At 43.3% G+C, this 20,761-nt stretch overlaps 1 protein-coding gene across 3 annotated transcripts in view; it reads right to left on the minus strand.

Moving 5' to 3' along the window:
* The window catches only part of UBE4B (ubiquitination factor E4B), a 147,886-nt gene that overhangs the window by 58,611 nt on the left and 68,514 nt on the right, over positions 1 to 20,761 (minus strand). For 2 of the 3 annotated variants that reach the window (XM_003822106.6, XM_063594812.1), the window contains exons 5-9: positions 18,992 to 19,136; positions 16,400 to 16,628; positions 4,544 to 4,685; positions 2,539 to 2,639; positions 81 to 195 (exon numbers count right to left, since the gene is read on the minus strand). In XM_003822106.6, the coding sequence (XP_003822154.1) occupies positions 81 to 195; positions 2,539 to 2,639; positions 4,544 to 4,685; positions 16,400 to 16,628; positions 18,992 to 19,136 (732 nt within the window). Of the gene's footprint in view, positions 1 to 80; positions 196 to 2,538; positions 2,640 to 4,543; positions 4,686 to 14,769; positions 14,923 to 15,560; positions 15,948 to 16,399; positions 16,629 to 18,991; positions 19,137 to 20,761 lie in introns of all 3 variants that reach the window. The other variant, XM_008975635.6, reaches the window with a different exon arrangement.

The following is a 20,761-nucleotide window of genomic DNA, read 5'->3' on the forward strand; positions in this document are numbered from 1 at the left end:
TTCAACGTATGGTCAGAAATTAGCCTCGACATAGAGGCTCTCAGGCTAAAATTTGCAAGAGCAAACTCATACGACCGTACCTGCTTGAACACTTCTTCATCCTGGTGAGTGGTTCTCACCAGTTCCTGAATGAAGCCATATGGGAGATTCCTACACAGCATATACGGCACTAGGAAGGACGGCTGCTGCAAGGACCTGTGGACCCATGAACATTAGGGACGGTGATGAAGTCAACTCACTACAGAGGCACGTGAAATGTCATGTCAGCAACAACTGCCCAGTCAAAAGTCAAACTTGACATCTCCCAAATATTCTGCAAAATAGTTTCAGGCGAAAGCTAACCCTTCTTACCAATAGTAATCACTTTTTGGTCTTTTTAATGAGACACTATGGGAATTTTCAAAGAATTCATCTTTTCCTACATAGAGCCCTTTAAAAATGAAGCACTGAAAAAAGGAAGCATGGCCAGGCACGGTGGCTCACGCCTGCAATACCAGCACTTTGGGAGGCTGAGGTGGGAGGATCACTTGAGGCCTGGAGTTGAAGACCAGTCTGGGCAACACAGCAAGACTCTGTCTCTACAAAAGATGAAAATATCAACTGGGCAAGATGGTGTGTGCCTGGAGTCCTGGCTACTTGGAAGGCTGAGGCAGGAGGACTGCTTGAGCCCAGGAGTTTGAGGTTATAGTGAGCACTCCAGCCTAGACAACAGAGTGAGATTCTGTCTCTTAAAAATAAATAAATAAATAAAAATAAAAAAGAAGTATTATATGTTTTTTGTTGTTGTTGTTTGTTGTTTTTTAGAGATGGAGTCTCGCTCTGTTGCCCAGGCTGGAGTATGGTGGCGCAATTTCGGCTCACTGCAACCTCCGCCTCCCGGGTTCAAGTGATTCTCCTGCTCAGCCTCCCAAGTAGCTGGGACTACAGGCGCCTGCCACCACGCCTGGCTAATTTTTGTATTTTTAGTAGAGATGGGGTTTCACCATGTTGGTCCCAAACTCCTGACCTCAGGTGATCCACCTGCCTTGGCCTCCCATAGTGCTGGGATTACAGATGTAAGCCACCACGCCTGGCCGTATTATATGTTTCTTTATGCCTCATCTAAATTGGGGGAAAAAATATTAGTAGTGGCTGAGGGCTTATTAATTTTAATCAAGGAACGTTTTTTAAAGTTTTGGTACATGTATATAATTTTCCTTCTTTTTGAAAAGTTTCAAAAACATATGGTTATGGCATACAAAATAACATAAGAACACCTAGAATAAATAAATGTAATGTTATGTTTGTGAATTTTTATTTATTTAGTAGTATTATTATTTTTTGAGACAGTCTTGCTCTGTTGCCCAGGCTGGAGCGAAGTGGCGTGATCTCAGCTCACTGCAACCTCCACCTCCCGGGTTCAAGCAATTCTCGTGCCTCAGCCTCCCCAGTAGTTGGGATTACAGGTGCGTGCCACCATGCCCAGCTAATTTTTTGTATTTTTAGTAGAGATAGGGTTTCACCATGTTGCCCAGGCTGGTCATGAAGTCCTGAGCTCAGGCAATCCATCTGCCTTGGCCTCTCAAAGTGATAGGATTACAGGCATGAGCCTGGCCTGTAAACTTTTAATTTTTTATTATTTTATTAATTTTTATTTTTTGAGACAGAGTCCTGCTCTGTCACTCAGGCTGGAGTGCAGTGGCACGATCTCGGCTGCAACCTCCACCTCCTGGGTTCAAACGATTCTCTGGCCTCAGCCTCCCAGGTAGCTGGGATTACAGGCACATGCCACAATGCCCAGCTAAGTCTTTTGTATTTTTAGTAGAGACGGAATTTTGCCATGTTGGCCAGGCTAGTCTCAAACTCCTGACCTCAGGTGATCCGCCAGCCTCAGCCTCCCAAAGTGCTGGGATTACAGGTGTGAGCCACCATGCTCGGCCTAAACTTTTAAATGTAAGCTTTTCCCTTTAGATATTTTTTATATAAAAGAAATGAAATACACATCCTTTTTAAAAACTTGCTACCTTTAGAAGACTGAGAGGCAAAGAAAAAAAATTTTTAAAAACAAAATAAAAACAAAAATTTGCAACCTTTATAGGATTCTCAGAAGCAAATAATGTAGCACTTTGGTTGATTCCTAAACTATCCATTCCATTACTATTGTTTATTACTCAGTAACAGAAATTGACCGTGTTATACATGTGTGATGATCTACACATTTTATCAAATACCTCCACCAACTTCAGGCAGTTGCTGTATAGTCAGTTACTAATTTTCTGCCATGCTTGTCCACATAGTTCAACAATGGTCTATTTCAAAAAGCAGGCAGAATTCTTAAAACATAACTAATTTCTTTTTAAAATATGCTTTGTACTACTTTAGAAGATGAGGAAGAAAGGAGTGTTTATTTTCATAGTATTTTAGCGAAGGAAAGGGACCTTCATTTTACAGGTGAGGAAGGGAGTTACTAAGGTGGTGCAAGAATGGCCAGAGAGCCTGATGTCCACTGATGGCTAGGGCTCTCTGCCTGCTAATCAAGCATGTCACGGGTCTTCATACCTGGGCTGTGTTAGGGAGCCTTGTAGTACTAAAGCAGTATGGGATATGCACTGTGAGCGGATGTTGCTCAGAAGCTGGCTGACTGCTGGCTGGCTGCACATCTGAAAAGGAAAGGTGGAAGTGAGGACGACAAGAAACAAACAATACAATTCCATGCTGTTAAAAATAAGAGTTAAAAGGGATGGACCATCAGTAAACAGCGTGCTTTCCTCTTCCTTTATTCTTAGTGAACGAGCTACAGTAACTGTGCCTTCCAAGTGTACTGCCTCTGCAGAAACTGATGTCAGAGAAGAAAGAAGCGTAAGTTTGAGGTGACCAAACTTATACTTAAGAACCTTGGAGGCCAGGCGCGGTGGCTCACACCTGTAATTCCAGCACTCTGGGAGGCCAAGGCAAGCAAATCACTTGAGGTCAGAAGTTTAAGACTAGCCTGGGCCGGGCGCGGTGGCTCACGCCTGTAATCTCAGCACTTTGGGAGGCCAAGAAGGGCGGATCACAAGGTCAGGAGATCGACGCCATCCTGGCCAACATGGTGAAACCCCGTCTCTACTAAAAGACAAAAAATTAGCCAGACGTGGTGGTGCACGCCTGTAGTCCCAGCTACTCAGGAGGCTGAGGCAGGGGAATCACTTGAACCCAGGAGGCAGAGATTGCAGTGAGCCGAGATTGCGCCACTGCACTCCAGCCTGGTGACAGAGTGAGACTCCATCTCAAAAAAAAAAAAAACAAAGACCAGCCTGGCCAACATGGTGAAACCCCATCTCCACTAAAAAAAAATAAAATAAAAATTAGCTGGGTGTGCCGGGTGCAGTGGTTCACACTTGTAATCCCAGCACTTTGGGAGGCCAAGGTGAGCGGATCACATGAGGTCGGGAGTTAGAGACCAGCCTGACTAATATGGAGAAACCCCATCTCTACTAAAAATACAAAATTAGCTGGGCATGGTGGCTCATGCCTGTAATCTCAGCTACTCGGGAGGCTGAGGCAGGAGAATCACTTGAACCCAGGAGGCAGATGTTGCGGTGAGCCGAGATTGTGCCATTGTACTCCAGCCTGGGCAACAAGAGTGAAACTCCGTCTCAAAAGAAAAAAAAAAAAATTAGCTGGGTGTGGTGGCAGGTGCCTGTAATCCCAGCTACTCAGGAGGCTGAGGCAGGAGAATTGCTTGAACCTAGGAGGTGGAGGTTGCAGTGAGCTGAGATAGCGCCACTGCACTCCAGCCTGGGTGAGAGAACGAGACTCCATCTCAAAAAACAAAAAAACAAAAAACCTTGGAGACATGCCCACTCATTTCGCTTCCACTAAGGCTAAGTACAACAAAGCCCAAAGAAGGCCCTTTACAAATATGAAACTAACCAGTGGGCAACGAGGTTCGTTTCTAACGTAAAACTAAAATCAGAAAATGAAATAGGAATAAAATGAGAAAACAATGAAGCCAGTCAAGAGAAGTGATGGGAAAAGGGTAGCTTACTGAGTTTAAGCCCAGCCTTGCAACTTATTATTTACGTGATTCTGGACAAGTACTTAATCTCTCTGAGAGTCCTTTGCTTAGTCATATGTTGAAAAAAGAATGCCTATGTTATACCGGGTTCCACTGCACTAACAGAACAACTGAGGATACAAGCTAATGTCGACCTGGCACAGTCCTTGGCAATCTACAGAGGCTCTATAATGTTGGTTATTATAACAAAGCAGTAGAATTATCAGGGCCATATGAGTCACTGGCGGTACCGAGCTACAGTGTGGTCAAGAGAGGACTCTGAAGCCAGGCCATCTAGGTTCAAACCTTGGCTCTGTCTCTACTAGAATGTGAGCTCCACGAGGGCAGGGATCTCTGTTTTGTTCATCGACACATCCTAAGTTCCTAGTACTGTGCCTGGCACATGGCAAATGCTCAATAATTGCTTTACTGATTGAATAAATGAATGAATGCTCCAGGGGTGGGGATAATCAAACAAATAACTAGGCTTTTTTTTTTTTTTTAAGTTAATCCATTTCATATTACCTTTGGTGCTTTTTTTTCCTCTATTCCAACTCGGTCGAAACACTCGATGAGGTAGTTCAGCATATCTGTCTCTTTGCAGGTTTCAATGGTGAAATGGTCACTGTAGGAATCCCAATTACTTGCTCCACCAGAGGCTCCCAAACTTCAGAGAAGACAAGAAGAAATTCTGATTCTTATCTCTTGATTATTTTTGGCAGAGTTTGCATTTCTGCAGCAGAAAGCCTGTTAGGATCCCTGTACACATAACAAAGCACAAACACCCATGCGGCCAAGATCCACCCTGACTGCTTGTTTCACCTGCTCCAAAGCCAACAATAGTAACTTTTGGTAACATTTCAGGGACCTAAGAAGGGCTGCTTCTTACTGCAGGTGGCAACTTAGAAAACCAGAAGCACTAAGAACTGGTACCAAGTGTTAGGCATTGGAAGGGACATCACAGGTACTTTAACCAAAAAGAATGGCATCACTCAGAGAGCTGTAGGTTAAAGCCAGACTATGCTACTGCTGTAATCAAACTCTTTGGGGGAGAAGTTATAAGGGACTGACAAAATAGCCCTCATCTTTGTGACTTCTACCATGGATCTCAAAAGCTCTCATCTAACATTTGGCAATAGAACCAAAGGTTAAGAAACTCTCCAGTTAGGAGGAGACATGAACATATTTGCTATCAACATAAAAACTCCAAAACTATTAGTGAAAAAGGTAAAGTAGTATAGTAAAAGACAAAACAAAAATATTGTACTAGGAGTAACCAGACGTGGATTCTAGTCTCAACCCCACTGCTTACTTGTTACCTGAACCTAGAACCTCCATCTCTTTTGCAGTGGGGTTTTAATGAATGTGGAGGTGCTTTGTAAAATATCAGCAGTCTATACTGTGAAGCACTGTTATGTTAGTAGTAACTATCCTCTGAGATAAAAACCAAACATAAGCACAAGGGTTAAATTTGAGGACATTAAACAAAGTTAAAATCAACCATTGACAGGCCACATAACAAATCTGGTGTGTAACTCACAAACGGATTTGATATACATAAAAGACACATACGGATTAATTACGACAGGAAAAAGTAAGGAGTACTGAAATGAAGAAAATGAGAAAACATAAACTTGCCAAAAAACCTACATACAGAAGATGATAAAGGATGGTAATATGGCCGGGTATGGTAGCTCATGCCTGTAATCCCAGCACTTTCGTAGACCAAGGCAGGTGGATCACTTGAGGCCAGGAGTTCAAGACCAGCCTGACCAACAGGGCGAAACCCTGTTTCTACTAAAAATACAAAAATTTGTTGGGCGTGGTGGCACACGTCTGTAATCCCAGCCACTCAGGAGGCTGAGGCACAAGAATCACTTGACCGTGGGAGGAGGTTGTTGCAGTGATCCGAGATCATGCCACTGCACTCCTGCCTGGGCGACAAAGAGAGACGCTGTCCTAAAATAAAAGAAAAAAAGTATGGGAACATCAGGAATGTGAGAGACACATCCCTACTTCAACCCAGGACACACAATTAATGTCTAGAAACTAACAGGACCAAGAGGAATTGACATGTTTTACAGACAGATAGATATGCATAACTAATTTTGGAACACATTTGTAACACATGCGCCACATAACAACATTTCACTCTATGATGGACCAAATATACCCTAGTGGTCCCACAAGGTTATAATGCCATATTTTTACTGTATCTTTTCTATGTTTAGACATGTTTAGATACACAAATACTCACCATAATTGGCATAAGCATCTAATTGCCTAGAGTGTTCGGTACACTAACATGCAGTACAGGTTTGTAGCCTAAGAGAAACAGGCTATATATCACATAGCCTAGGTGTGTAGTAGGCTGTATGATCTAGGTTGTGTAAGTATACTCTATGATGTTCACACAATGACCAATCTGCCTAACGATCCATTTCTCAGAATGTATCCCTCTCGTTAAAGGACACATGTCTGTATGGACATCATTGTCCTTAGACTTTTGGAAAACTACACATAATTGACCTTGGAATACAGGTATGATATTGGCCAAGCACGGTGGCTCATGCCTGTAATCCCAGCACTTTGGGAGGCTAAGGTAGGTGGATCACTTGAGGTATAGGAGTTGGAGACCAGCCTGACCAACATGGTGAAACCCTATCTCAACTAAAAATACAAAAAAATTAGCCAGGCATGGTGGCGTGTGCCTGTAATCCCAGCTACTTGGGAGGCTGAGGCAGGAGAATCTCTTAAATCCCGGGAGGCAGAGGCTGCTGTGAGCTGAGATCACACCACTGCACTCCAGCCTGGGCAAGAGAGCGACTATGATATTGGCTGGGCACGGTGGCTCATGCCTGTAATCCCAGCACTTTTGGGAGGCCAAGGCGGGCAGATCACTTGAGGTCAGGAGTTCGAGACCAGCCTGGCCTGCTATTAAAAAAAAAAAAAAAAAAAAAAAAAGTATGGTATTAAAGTATTTCAGTAAGAAGGAGAAACCAATGCTACTTTGAAATTCAAGGCGTTCAGCCCAGAGTCTAGTAAATTTGAACTCCAACAACCTATAACATAGGCCTGACAGGTGAAAGCAAAGGGAGACAATGAGGCTGAGAAGCAGTCAAAGAAACAAGGCAGCCAACTCCCTGCCGACTGAGTAGGTAACTAAGCCACCTACAAAGCCCTCACCAGAGTCATGACAAGGCTGGGCAGGTCCGTGTGGGATCCCTTAACAAACAAAGGCAATTAATTATTGTGTCTTTTTTTTTGAGATGGAGTCTCGCTCTGTCATCCAGGTTGGAGAGCAGTGGTGTGATCTCTGCTCAGTGCAAACTCCGCCTTCTGGGTTCAAGCAATTCTTGTGCCTCAGCCTCCCAAGTAGCTGGGACTACAGGCGCTCACCACCATGTACAGCTAATTTTTGTATTTTTAGTAGAGACAGTGTTTTACCATGTTGGCCGGGATAGTCTCAAACTCCTGACCTCAAATGATCCATCTGCCTCAGCCTCACAAAGTGCTGGGATTACAGGTGTGAGCCACAGCACCTGGCCAATTATTGTGTCTTTATAGCAACTAATTTTTTGGTATACTTTATTAATTAATGGCAGGATCTGGTATCTGCTGACTGGCTTGATAACTGAAAAGTGAGTACTGTAATAAAGCACAGGAAAAACACACACTAGAACAAACAGAAAAAGCCATCAACCAATGAGAGAAGTGCAGGGAACCCCCAGAAAGGAAAAAATAAATATCTATCTTTGCTTGTAGCAATTTTAGTTAGTTTCAAGACCTGCGATCCCTCCTCTGCTGCTAACATTCATAACTCAGTGACTATATTCACTGCACTTTGCAAGGATGAACTTTGCTAAAACAGGCTTGTACCCACACACAATTGAGGGTAATTTTCCTATGAACAGCTCTTGCAGATGACAATGAAAATAGATCTTCTTCATGTTTAAAATGAAAATATGAAACTCTATTTCTTGATAATAAGCCCCATTTTTCTCACATCTTTACATTTCTGGGAAGAAACGCATCTTTTTTTTTTTTTTTTTTTTTTGAGACGGAGTCTCGCTCTGTCACCCAGGCTGGAGTGCAGTGGCACAATCTCGGCTCACTGCAACCTCTGCATCCCAGGTTCAAGCGATTCTCCTGCCTCAGCCTCCTGAGCAGCTGGGACTACAGGCGCACGCCACCATGCCTGGCTAATTTTTGTATTTTTAGGAGAGACGGGGTTTCACCATGTTGGCCAGGATGATCTCAATCTCCTGACCTCATGATCCACCCATTTCGGCCTCCCAAAGGGCTAGGATTACAGGCGTGAGCCACTGCGTCCGGCCGAAAAGCATCGTATGTTTGATGTCAATAGGTCCTTGCCAGCTGCCAGGCCTCAGTCTGATGCAGCACCCCCAGCCAGCATGTGAGCGTGCCTGTGAACTCAGCAGGCTTAGATGGCGCTGGCTCATGCAACTGCCACTGAAATTACTCCCATTCCTAGCAATACATCCGACTTCATTTTAACTTAAATTTGAAACCCTCACTGCCACTTGAAATATTTTCACAAACCGTGCACTCACACATGAAAAGTGACAATGTATGTAGAAGACTATGTAGACGATTGCTTTTCTTGTGCCAGGCAATGCAAGGAAAGGCACTCAGGATATATGAGAGAATGTTCAAAGCTAAAAGAGCTCAGTGTGTTTTGGTGATTGATATGGTTGGGATGTTTGTCCAAATCTCACGTTGAAATGCAGTCCCCAGTGTTGGAGCACGGGCCTAGGGGGAGGTGACTGGATCACGGGGGCAGATCCCTCACCAATGCCTTAGCACCATCCCCTTGGTGATGAGTGAGTTCTCACTCAGTGAGTTCACGTGAGATCTGGTTGTTTAAAAGAGTCTGGGACATCCTCCTCCTCTCTGTTGCTCCTGCTCTCGCCATGTGACCTGCCTGCTCCCCTTTCACCTCCTGCCATGACTGGAAGCTTTCTGAGGCCCTCACAAGAAGCAGATGCTGGTGTCATGCTTCTTGAACAGCCTGAGGTACCATGAGCCAATTAAACCTCTTTTCGTTATAAATTACCCTTTCTGTATGGCAATGCAAATGGACTAACACAGTGATCACCAGCCAGGCACCAAACAAGCTGACTTGCAAGGCGGCAGATGGGGGGAGTTAAACAAAGCTTTAACCAAACAGGAAATGTAGCATCAACCTCAGTATTTGTCAATATGTTTCAAAATTATAATATTAATCCTAAAGGTGCCAGAGTAAATCATGATCACAAGTAAGAAAAGTGGCCAGTTTCACTAATACAAGCGTAAGTGTCAATGGTCAAAAACTGATTTACAAGAATTTTTAGATTCAAACTGAAAGAGGTAGATTCAAAATTTGAGTGTGATACTGAAGGAGAAAGCGGAATATAGTACATGCATAAATTTATGCTATGGAGAAATATTTCTACACTTTGGGAGGCTGAGGGGGGCAGATCACTTGAGGTCAGGCGTGCAAGACCAGCCTGGCCAATGTGATAAAACCCTGTCTCTACTAAAAATACAAAAATTAGCCAGGCATGGTGGCGGGTGCCTGTAATCCCAGCTACCTGGGAGGCTGAGGCAGGTGAATCACTTGAACCTGGGAGATGGAGGTTACAGTGAGCTGAGATCGCGCCACTGCACTCCAGCCTGGGAGACAGAGCGAGACTCCGTCTAAAACAAGACAAAACAAAACAAAAAAGAAATATTTCTACATATTTAAAGTAGTATTTAATATTTTCCCTCAGCTGTACAAAATTCATGATGCTTTTACAACTGTGACATCCTAAAATCTTGGAAATATGTCATATTGAAGTCCTAAGAGCATCTAGAAAATTATACCTCCCTCTGGGAGAATATGCAAACCACTTTCTGATAACTACATTAGCAGTCCAATGTAACCAAGTAATTACTTCACATAATAGAAACAGAGCTGCATCCTTCTGAAAACACAATGTAAATGTGCCTAGGGATTACACGTGCATCAGATCTGTGCAGACTGAATCCCATTTTAAATGCACTAATAAAACTTGCTCTTAAAGCGACTCTGTTTCAGTTTCTTCTATAATTACTCTCCCATTTACTGACTTCTCAAATGCAGCCTTTGGAATTTGCATTTTCTTTCTTTTTTTTTTTTTTTTGAGACAGAGTCTTGCTGTGTTGCCCAGGCTGGAGTGCAGTGGTGTGATCTTGGCTCACTGCAACCTCTGCCTCCTGGATTCAAGTGATTCTCCTGCCTCAGCCTCTCTAGTAGCTGGGATTATAGGCACATGCCATCATGCCTAGCTAATTTTTGTATTTTTAGTAAAGAAGAGGTTTCGCCATGTTGGCCAGGCTTGTCTTGAACTCCTGACCTCAAGTGATCCGCCCACCTCGGCCTTTCAAAGTGCTGGGATTACAGGTGTGAGCCACCGCGCCTGGCCTTGCATTTTCTAATAGCAAGGCAAAGTCAGAGTTGTGCAGGTTTAGGCACTATAAATTCATTAAACCAATGTTGCTAATGGATGTTCTGTGTTCTAGGCACTGCTGTAGGTCCTGGAATAGTGCACGGAACCAGGCGGATGAAGAACGACGGTGTGCGTGCGTGGGTGCGTGTGTGTTCTATATAATGTTTGAGACAATGAGGTCAGTGGCCACCCTCTGATAGACCCGAGGAGAGTGAGGGAGCCGGCCATACAGCTGTCTAGTGGGGAGAGTGGTCCGAAGGGGAGAAACAAGTACAAAGGCCTAAGGCAGGAGGGAGTATTACCTGCAAAGAACAGGAGTCCAGTATATGAGTTAGGGGAAGTAGACAAGTAGAGGGAGATTAAGTTAGAATGGGGCACGTATGTGCATGTGTGCTTGGTGTGGGGGTGTGTGTGTAACGCGTGGTGTGTGTGTGTGTAGTATGTGGAGTGTACGTGAGATGCAGGGCCTTGTAGACCATGGTCAGAGGCTTTGGATTTTACTCTGTGTGAGAAGGGAAATCACTGGGGGATCTTAGGGATAGATATGGTGGAAAGACTGTGTATGTGTATGTGTGTGTGTGTGTGTGTGTGTGTGTGTCAGAGACAGAGAAAGACAGAGAGAGACAGAGAGAAGAGAGGGACAGGGTTTCACTCTATCAACCAGGCTGGAGTGCAGTGGCATGATCACGACTCACTGCAGCCTCTAACTCGTGGGTTCAGACAAGCCTCCCACCTCGGCCTCCAAAGTGATAGGATTACCTGTGCTTGCCACTGTGCCCAGCCAGAATGATTTCTTTTCCACTGTTTCTATGTTTCAACCCCAAGCAGTGACAATCAGCAAAAACAGGAGAGTCAATGTCAACGTTTTTCACTATTCACTAATTTTCCCTTTCTCTACTCATATAAGGCTTGTGACATTCAAGATTTGACCTCCTTCACTGAAATATTTACAGTTAAAAAACAAACACAAAACCACCAAATTTCTTTCTAGTCATCAACTTCCTAGGAAACAATTAGAAACATTTTCCTCCGGATAACTTCTGCGGTACCTTTATCATGGGGTAATTTTTTTTTTCAGATCAACTTCCAGCTTTTATTTATTGATTTATTGATTTTTATTAACTTTTATTTTAGGTTTGGGGGTACATATGAAGGTCTGTTACAGGAGGTTTGCTGTACAGATTATTTCATCACCCATGCATTAAGCCCACCACCCAACAGTTATCTTTTCACACACGGTAATTCTCACTTCACTCACTTATGCCACTCCCGCAAAAAGCAGTTCTTTATATCTCAAACAGTTCTTTTCTCAGAAGTCTGCAAAACATTACAGAAGGAATGTTTTACCTTTTTAAAATTAATCCTTATCATCACCCCTATAAATACTTAACATATAAATGTATGTCCCAACTACTTCCAAAAAGATTTGTAAGACATCGAATCCACTGGGCCAGCAGATGGAGAGAGCGATCCAACCCCTAATGATTCTTTCTTCTATGACATTAGTCTTACCAGGCAAGAAGTGAGTGTTAAAATTGCTTACTTCAGAGTAAAAAAATTCTGGGAAGATCAATGAGAAAGGGGGAAGGATAAAATACTATTTCTTTGCTGACTGCTCAAAGTAACAAGGTTTTGGCTGGACGCAGTGGCTCACGCCTGTAATCCCAGCAATTTGGGAGGACGAGGTGGGCGGACCACCTGAGGTCAGAAGTTTGAGACTTTGGGAGGCCGAGGTGGGCAGATCACCTGAGGTGTGGAGTTTGAGACCACTCTGGCCAACATGGTGAAATCCTGTCTCTGCTAAAAATACAAAAATTAGCCAGGTGTGGTGGCATGCACCTGTAATCCCAGCTACTTGGGAGGCTGAGGCACGAGAATTGCTTAAACCCAGGAGGTGGAGGTTGCAGTGAGCCGAGATCGCTCCACTGCACTCCAGCTTGGGTGACAAAGCGAGACTCCGTCTCAAAAAAAAAAAAGTAACAAGGTTTTTTGCTAGCTCATCTTGGCTCTGACCCTACTTAGAAGAACCCTAAGTTCTTCTACTTGTTTACATAGTTATGTCATGTATTTTTACCCATGCTTTGACATTCTTTTTTATATCAACTAAGAACCTATAAGCTGCCAAAATCTGGATGATCACAGTTCACTGTAACGGCCAACAAGGGACATATCAACTGACTGGGATGGCATTTTGTAATTAAGGAGTGAAATGCTGGCACTTCCCTGCCAAAGGAACCGAGTAGATGCACAGACTCTCAGCAGCAAAAACAGTAGTAAGGAACAAGAACAAACAAGACCTATTTGGGCAGAAATGGAAAAGTGGGTGGCAGCACGGTGCGGTGGTGAACATGAGTCTGGATTCAGGATGCTCAAGTCTGAATGCATTTCTATGATTTTGACCCTCTTGTCTGTCCCCCCGGCCCCGCCCGTTCCCCCCGCCACTTCCTCACAGCAGGCTACAGCGAGGAGTAAAGGGGCTGATACATGGACAGAGCTGACACCACATCTGGCGCACAATGCTCCATGAGTATTTGCAGCTATTTTTATACACTTGGTACATTTTATTCCTCCTAGTAGGGAGAGAATTTAGATCTGAGGCAAGGCTGGGGTGTTAGAAGTCCAGAAAGAGAGGTATTAGTAAGAGCAGCACACAATCTGATATGGTTGTTAGAGAAAGTTACAACTAAATAGGCCAGGGAGAGAGAATTTCTCCCACAGAAAATTTACAGTAAAACAGGTAACACAGCACTTTTACCATGTGGAAACTGATTCCTAGGAAGGATGCCTGCTTTATTACTATAATCATGCAATAGGATTTTATCTACGTGAAAAAGACACTTTCACCTTTGGGAAATTTACTTGAGAAATGGTGATAAAATGTTCAACGTAATACAAATATCAACCTTCCTGAATCAATATTCAACCTTGCATCAACATTCCTCTGTCTCTTTACGTATTCTCTAATGATTCTTCTGAACACCATCGAATTGAATGAAGTGTACCTAACTCCTACTGCAGTCTTTATTTATAGCCTGGAGTTATTTTTGAACAGTGCTGGGCACAAACACCAACTCAGTCCACAGGAAACTTCAATTTAAGAGCAAAATTGTAAGACAATGAGTCAGAGGATTAGAAAGAAGGTGCTATTATATTCTCTTGCTCAAAGTCACCTACACAACCCAAGTAGTGCTTTTCACTCGGTTTCCAGGGGTAAAAATTCAGCAACATCCGGAACTATGTTTCAGCCTCTGCGGTCATTTCAAAGGCTCTTTAAACAAATGGGGTCTGGCTTCACTGAGGTCCAGGAGGTGCTAAGAGAAATTTAAGGCTAGACATGAAAGCAAAGTCACAGTTATGCAGATGGTATGACCTCATATGTTCTTCGATGGATTGCCCAGACTGAGCTCAATGGGGGTGAACAGGGGGGCGGTGGAGGCTGGGAGGGGGTTGGAAGGGAGCACACACACACACACACACACACACACACACACACACAACCTCCCCCAAATCCCAGCCCCTCTCCCGTTACTAAATAGCAGCAATTCATGCAACTGTACTTAAGAAAACATGCCTCAGAGAGTACAAGTTGTCACATCTGGTAGTTCACAATAACATTCTCGCAATAGATAAATGAAGGGTCCCTCATTTTAGATCTAAAGGCGGATAAACTTGATGACTGATCTTTAATCTGTTTTCATGCTTTTGAAAAATGATTATACATAAAGTTTTCCTCCAAACTTGCCAGGCGACAACTCTGAAAATTCTGGGGCCAAACACAGTGACTCACTCCTGTAATCCCAATATTTTGGGAGGCCGAGACGGGCAGATCACTTGAGGTCAGGAGTTCGAGACCAGCCTGGCCAACCTGGCAAAACCCTGTCTCTACTAAAAATACAAAAATTAGCCGGGCATGGTGGCGGGTGCCTGTAATCCCAGCTACTTGGGAGTCTGAGGCAGGAGAATCACTTGAACCCAGGAGGAGGAAGTTGCCGTGAGCCGAGATTGCGCCATTGCACTCTGGCCTGGGCAACAAGAGCAGAACTCTGCCTCAAAAAAAAAAAAAAAAAAAAAAAAAAGAAAGAAAGAAAGAAAAAAAGAAAATTCTCCTATGTGCTACTTTATCCCATGAGAAGGTCTGAACACATCAATATACTCTGGAGCCCACCTCATTTGACCCTATCCTGCCTGGATTCAAAGCACGCCCCTTGTTAGAGCTTATAGAAGTTAGTTCCTAAGCATCTACGCACATGCAGGGGTAAGACTCCATTCCTCTGATACCTGGACCCAAACTGGACACAAGAAAAATCATCACCACCACCACCACCTTCATCATCACCATCACCATCATCATCATCTTCTTCTTCATCTTCTTCATCACTACTGTCCCCAGAAAGTGCGAGGAAGAGGAAGGAGAAAGGATTGTCGTACATACTACCACAACAAAAGCAAAAAAGGCCATCAGAGAACAAAGAAAAAACAAGAGGGGGAGAAGCTTTTGCAACTGCTGTCCTTTTAAATAAACCATACACTAAAACTTTTGGCCACTGACATGCAGAAACATAATTCACCTAAATTACAGAAACACATACAGGTACATTTGAGAGAAGGGGCCACTGGATTAGTGGAATTCTGATACTGCTTCCTTCTAAGAGACTGAACTTACATATAACTAAAACTCAACACGTCAGGACATGAACCGACCCACCCCACTCACCAGAAGTAAAAAACACCAGGCCCAGATTTGCTCCCACACCTGCTTGGTCTGATAGCATTTCAACTACCACTGGCAACAGGACAAAAGGCCAAAAAGGGTTCCTGTGTGCCCCAACTCTCAAAGGGAAGAAAGGGATTCACAATAGAATAGAGCAACCCAAACTTTCCAGCATGATTAGAGCCTGGCAGAAGCATGGACTCAGAGTACGTGCCTACCAAACTAGTTAGCCACACAGGTTAATAACCCAAAACAACAATTTAACAGAGTCAGTGTCACACAGCACTTCTTCCAAACCGTGTTAATCTCCTTTCCCTGCACCGCAAACACACACGCAACTCTCCTGTGGGATAAATACCTAGGAGAGATCCTTAGGGAGGAGGGGCGTCTGCTCGTGGCACTGGGTGAGGCGGGTGGTAGGGGTGGACCCGTGCTGCTGGGCCTCTGTCTGGAACTGCTGGTGGGCACTGCTTGGGGGCTACTGGCGAGGGCAGGGGGACTTGGGGAGCTCGACAGAATGGAGACGCCTGAGGACGCCCATGGGTGAGTGACAGTGTAGGGGCGATACCGCGGGGATGAAGGCTGGCTTCCCGCAGCAGTTCCAGAGGCTGCACTGTGAGGACTGAGGGAAGTGGAAGGCACAGCCAACTGGCTGGCTGCACGGGAAGGTGAGGCAAGAGATGGGCCCATCACGGGAACAGAGCTCCAGAAACTGGGAGTGGGAGCCGGACTACTTTCATAGAGGCTAAATTAGTTGAGAAAGGGAGGAAAGAAGAGAAAAATCAAAGAAAAACTTGAGATAACTAACTAAAACAGAAAATATCAAGCTTTTAAAGGAGAATCATTTCAGTTCAAGTATATCTAGCAGATAAACATCTAAATAATTATAATCTAATTGCCCTATTGATCTAGAGGCTCTACTTACAAGACGATAAAGTCCCCATTCGAAGAATGATGTAGTATACACAGCCAACTGCTTCTAAAATTTCATCTAGCAATATCTTAACCATAGAGAGCCAAAAAATAATAATCTAGAAAAGAGAATTCCACTTCCAATGACTAAATCCACCTCCCCAAATATGATATATGCCATACCCTGTATGACACTGATTAACACTGTCAACAAACATTCCCTTCTCCTATGTAGTTCACAGTTATTTTACTACCAGTAAGATGTGCAAAGAGAACCACACTGACCTAGACAAAGAGCTGGCACCAAAGGAACCCAAGCTGCAGAACATGGGGCTTGTTCCTGGATTGGAGCCAGTGTTTAGCAAGAGATTTCTGTCTGGTGACCGTGCTGCTGCAGCAATTGGCTGTGATGTGGCTGTCAGACTGGCAAATGGGTTTTCATCTCTGGTCTGAGTGGACATCATTAGCACTTCCATTAAAATCTGGCCAATCAAGTCCTTAAAATCGGAGAATACTGTTGGAAAGGCAGAATAAAGAACAGGTTACACACAGTTCGAACACAGGTTACACAGCCCTTGAATAAGCCAGCTGACCCCGAATGGTTCGATGCAGTATCCTGGATTAGATTCTGGAATGGTAAAAGGATATTAGTGGAAAACCTAAATAAAGCCTTGTGTTTAGTTAGTAGTAATTTCTTAGTTTTGACAAATGTACCATGGTTATATAAGATATTAACGTCAGGGGAAACTGGGTAAAGTATATATAGGAACTCCCTGCACTAACTGAAACTATTCCAAAATTAAAAGTTTATTAAAAAGAAAGTTGGGGTACAGTCATTGAGAGTTACCGCTGATGTATATTAATTGTAAAAAGAAGCTACTCCCAACTATAGAGGTTACTTTATTATACTACAAATGCAACTGGGTTAATATTTCTTAGTCTAGATATGTTTTATAGATAGTAATAAAACTATTAAGTCCAAGGTTCAAAAGATTTTATGAAGGGTCCAACATCTAGTCACCATGTGGCTTTCAGGAGCAAATGCTACATTCTACCTTCCTTCTTATTCTTTGCAGCTCCCAGCTGATTTACTGTTGGTCTTTAGATACATTTTAAATACCACTAAACAAAAGTTTAACTCATGGAAATTTTATCTGATTTGGTTATTTAAAATTGCCACTTACATGTGTAAGACAGAGTTGCCACTTAACATGTGTAAGACACTTGTTTTAACTCATGGAAATTTTATCTGATTTGGTTATTTAAAATTGCCACTTACATGTGTAAGACAGATTTGCCACTTACATGTGTAAGACAGAGAATCTTAAGATTTATAATAAGAATAACAAGTAGCAGAGTTTCAAATACATGGTTTGCTCCATTAGCAGAGTTAATAAGTAAAATCAGAAATAGTCTTATCTATCCTCCAGACATACAAAGGACTTTTTTTTCCCTCCTCAGAAGATAGGCAGCATAGAAAAGAGAAAGGCGATCTCCTTGATATTCACGCATCCATTTAAAATCTATCTATTGAGGGACTATTTTGTGCAAGATATCCTTCTAGGGATACATCAATGAGTAAAACAGACAAAAATCCCTACCATGAGGGAAGTTACATTCCAGTGATAGGCCAAAAAAACCACTCCAGCACACCTCCCATACCTCTTCTGCGTTCCAAATGACTACTGTAAAGAAAAAGGATAGTGCCCTATGATGCTGATATCTTGCTAAGAGTTTTATTATTTTGTTACAAGCTTGGCCTCTTAAAGTGGAATATCAGAAACACAGCAAAATGTCATTATGTTCTATCTTGCTAAGCAATTTAACCAAATAGACCAATTCCACCGTCTATACATGGCTTCATAGGCACTTAAAGCAGGTATAGCTCATACAGAACACTTCTCTCAGGATCCCTGGAGACCACCCACTATATCTATACTTCGTAAGAGGAGGTAAGGCCAGGCTCGGTGGCTCAAGCCTGTAATCCCAGCACTTTGGGAGGCCGAGGCAGGCGGATCACGAGGTCAAGAGATCGAGACCATCCTGGCCAACACGGTGAAATCCTGTCTCTACTAAAACTACAAAAATGAGGCCAGGCACGGTGGCTCATGCCTGTAATCCCAGCACTTTGGGAGGCCAAGGCGGGCGGATCACGAGATCAGGAGATCGAGACCGTCCTGGCCAACATGGTGAAACCCTGTCTCTACTAAAAATACAAAAATTAGCTGGGTGTGGTGGCGCATGCCTGTAATCCCAACTCGGGAGGCTGAGGCTGGAGAATTGCTTGAACCCAGGAGGTGGGAGTTGCAGTGAGCCAAGACTGCGCCACTGCACTCCAGCCTGGTGCCAGAGCAAGACTCTGTCTCAAAAAAAAACAAAAAACAAAAAACTACAAAAATTAGCTGGGCGTGGTGGTGCGCGCCTGTAGTCCCAGCTACTCCAGTGGCCGAGGCAGAAGAATCACTTGAACTCGGGAGGCAGAAGTTGCAGTCAGCTGAGATCATGCCACTGCACTCCAGCCTGGTGACAGAGTGAGATTCCATCTCAAAATAAATAAATAAATAAATAAAGAGGAGGTAACGCTCTAAGCACCTTCTTATTACAAAGAGAAAAACTTCAACCCTGAGAAAATGGAGACCATTAACCTATTTACATAGTATTATAGAAATCATGGAAATGAAAAGTAAGTTATCGATAAGATCAGTGGAAAGGGAAGAAAGTGGCTAAACAACTGTGTCCTCATCAAGAAGTATCCCTGTCATCAAAAATACAACCCAAGAGCAAGATGGAGTGAATGTGGATAACAGAGGGCAAAGATCTCACATCTTATTTTCTTGTCGAGTACTCTGCAGTAAGATTGCTGAGCTAGATTCCTACCTTCTTTTGGGTTCTGCTTAAACTGTGCAGAAAGAGAAGAAAGAAAGATGACATCTCTGTCCCGGTCCTTCCAAGAGACACGGAAGATCTTACAGACCAGCTGTAAGGCCTGCTCTTCAGACACTTCAGGGCCCGAGGAAGGCTCCTGGTGAAGAAGAAGATTTGCAGGTTAATTTCAAATAAGAGGTATGAGTTAGGTATTTCAATAGGAATACGTTATTCTGATTTAATTCATTATTAGTGATGATATTTTAAAAATGCATGAAACCATTCACCCACTGATTAGGGGAAAAGTAAGCCTATTCCTATAACATCAAAGTTACAACATCTAAGTCTCATGAGCTTACAATACAATCTATGGGGAGCATAAAAGAGCAAAGATGGCCAGGCGTGGTGGCTCACACCTGTAATCCCAGCACTCTGGAAGGCCGAGGCCAGTGGATCACCTGAGGTCAGGAGCTCAAGACCAGCCTGGCCAACATGGTGAAACCCTGTCTCTACTAAAAATACAAAAATTAGCCAGGCGCGGTTGCGGGCCTGGCTACTCGGAGCTACTTGGGAGGCTGAGGCAGGAGAATCGCTTGAACCCAGGAGGTGGAGGTTGTGGTGAACCAAGATCGCGCCATTGCACTCCAGCCTGGGCAACAGAGTGAGGCCCTGTCTCAAAAAAAAAAAAAAAAAAAAAAAGAGCAAAGGTATTATCAAAAGTCACCAAGGAAAAATATGTGACAGAGGATGTACATATCCTATCTATTTACTTTTCTGAATTCCATAGGACCAGGTTAACACTCCAGGTGCATGACCAATTTTCCTCCAGGAATTTTTCAAAAATGTAACATTTCTCATTACATACCACCACAGATAAAATAGCATATAAAAAAGAATTTTGTAAACATTAAACAACTATACAAAATAAAGCACTGCACCACTAGGAGGCTACAGTGCAACTTCTTATTTTTTCCTTTGTTTGTCTTTATTTTTGTTTACAGTGCAACTTCCAATAATCATTAACATGTGTTGCTAAAGGATTCCTAATAATTTACTAAACAGAAAGTGATGTAATTATCTATATTAATACACACACACACACACACACACACCCCCCCTAAATGCAGAGCACTAAGCTCAGGTGATATTCAAATATAAAGGCTTCATGTTTTCCAAAACCTTCCACTTGCTACTAGATTCTACATATTCTTGCTTCAATTCCCAGTCATTTTCCTCAGAATACTGCTAAAAATGTGATGATCTACTTGCTTAAAAGCAAAAGACCAGGCCAGGCGCAGTGGCTCACGCCTGTAATCCCACACTTTGGGAAGCCAAGGCAGGTGGATCATGAGGTCAATAGATCAAGACCATCCTGGCTAACACGGTGAAAACCCATCTCTACTAAAAATACAAAAAATTAGCTGGGCGTGGTGGCGGGCGCCTGTAGTCCCAGCTACTTGGGAAGCTGAGGCAGGAGAATGGTGTGAACCTGGTAGGCGGAGCTTGCAGTGAGCCGAGATCGCACCACTGCACTCCAGCCTGGGCGACAGAGCGAGACTCTGTCTCAAAAAAAAAAAAAAAAAAAAAGCAAAAGACCAACAGAAAGAATTCTAATTTGCTCTAAATTAGTTCCTATTACAACCTAAATTTACTGATAAAATCATGGCCCTGAACCAAAAACAGATGGATATTATCAGATCAAAGGACTGAGTTACACTTCCATGAATAAGGGTAATCTAGGTTATTCATTTTTCCTCAAAAGAATAAAAATAATCACCTGCC

The sequence above is a fragment of the Pan paniscus genome, chromosome 1 (assembly GCF_029289425.2).
Source record: "Pan paniscus chromosome 1, NHGRI_mPanPan1-v2.0_pri, whole genome shotgun sequence".
Lineage (NCBI taxonomy): Eukaryota > Metazoa > Chordata > Mammalia > Primates > Hominidae > Pan > Pan paniscus.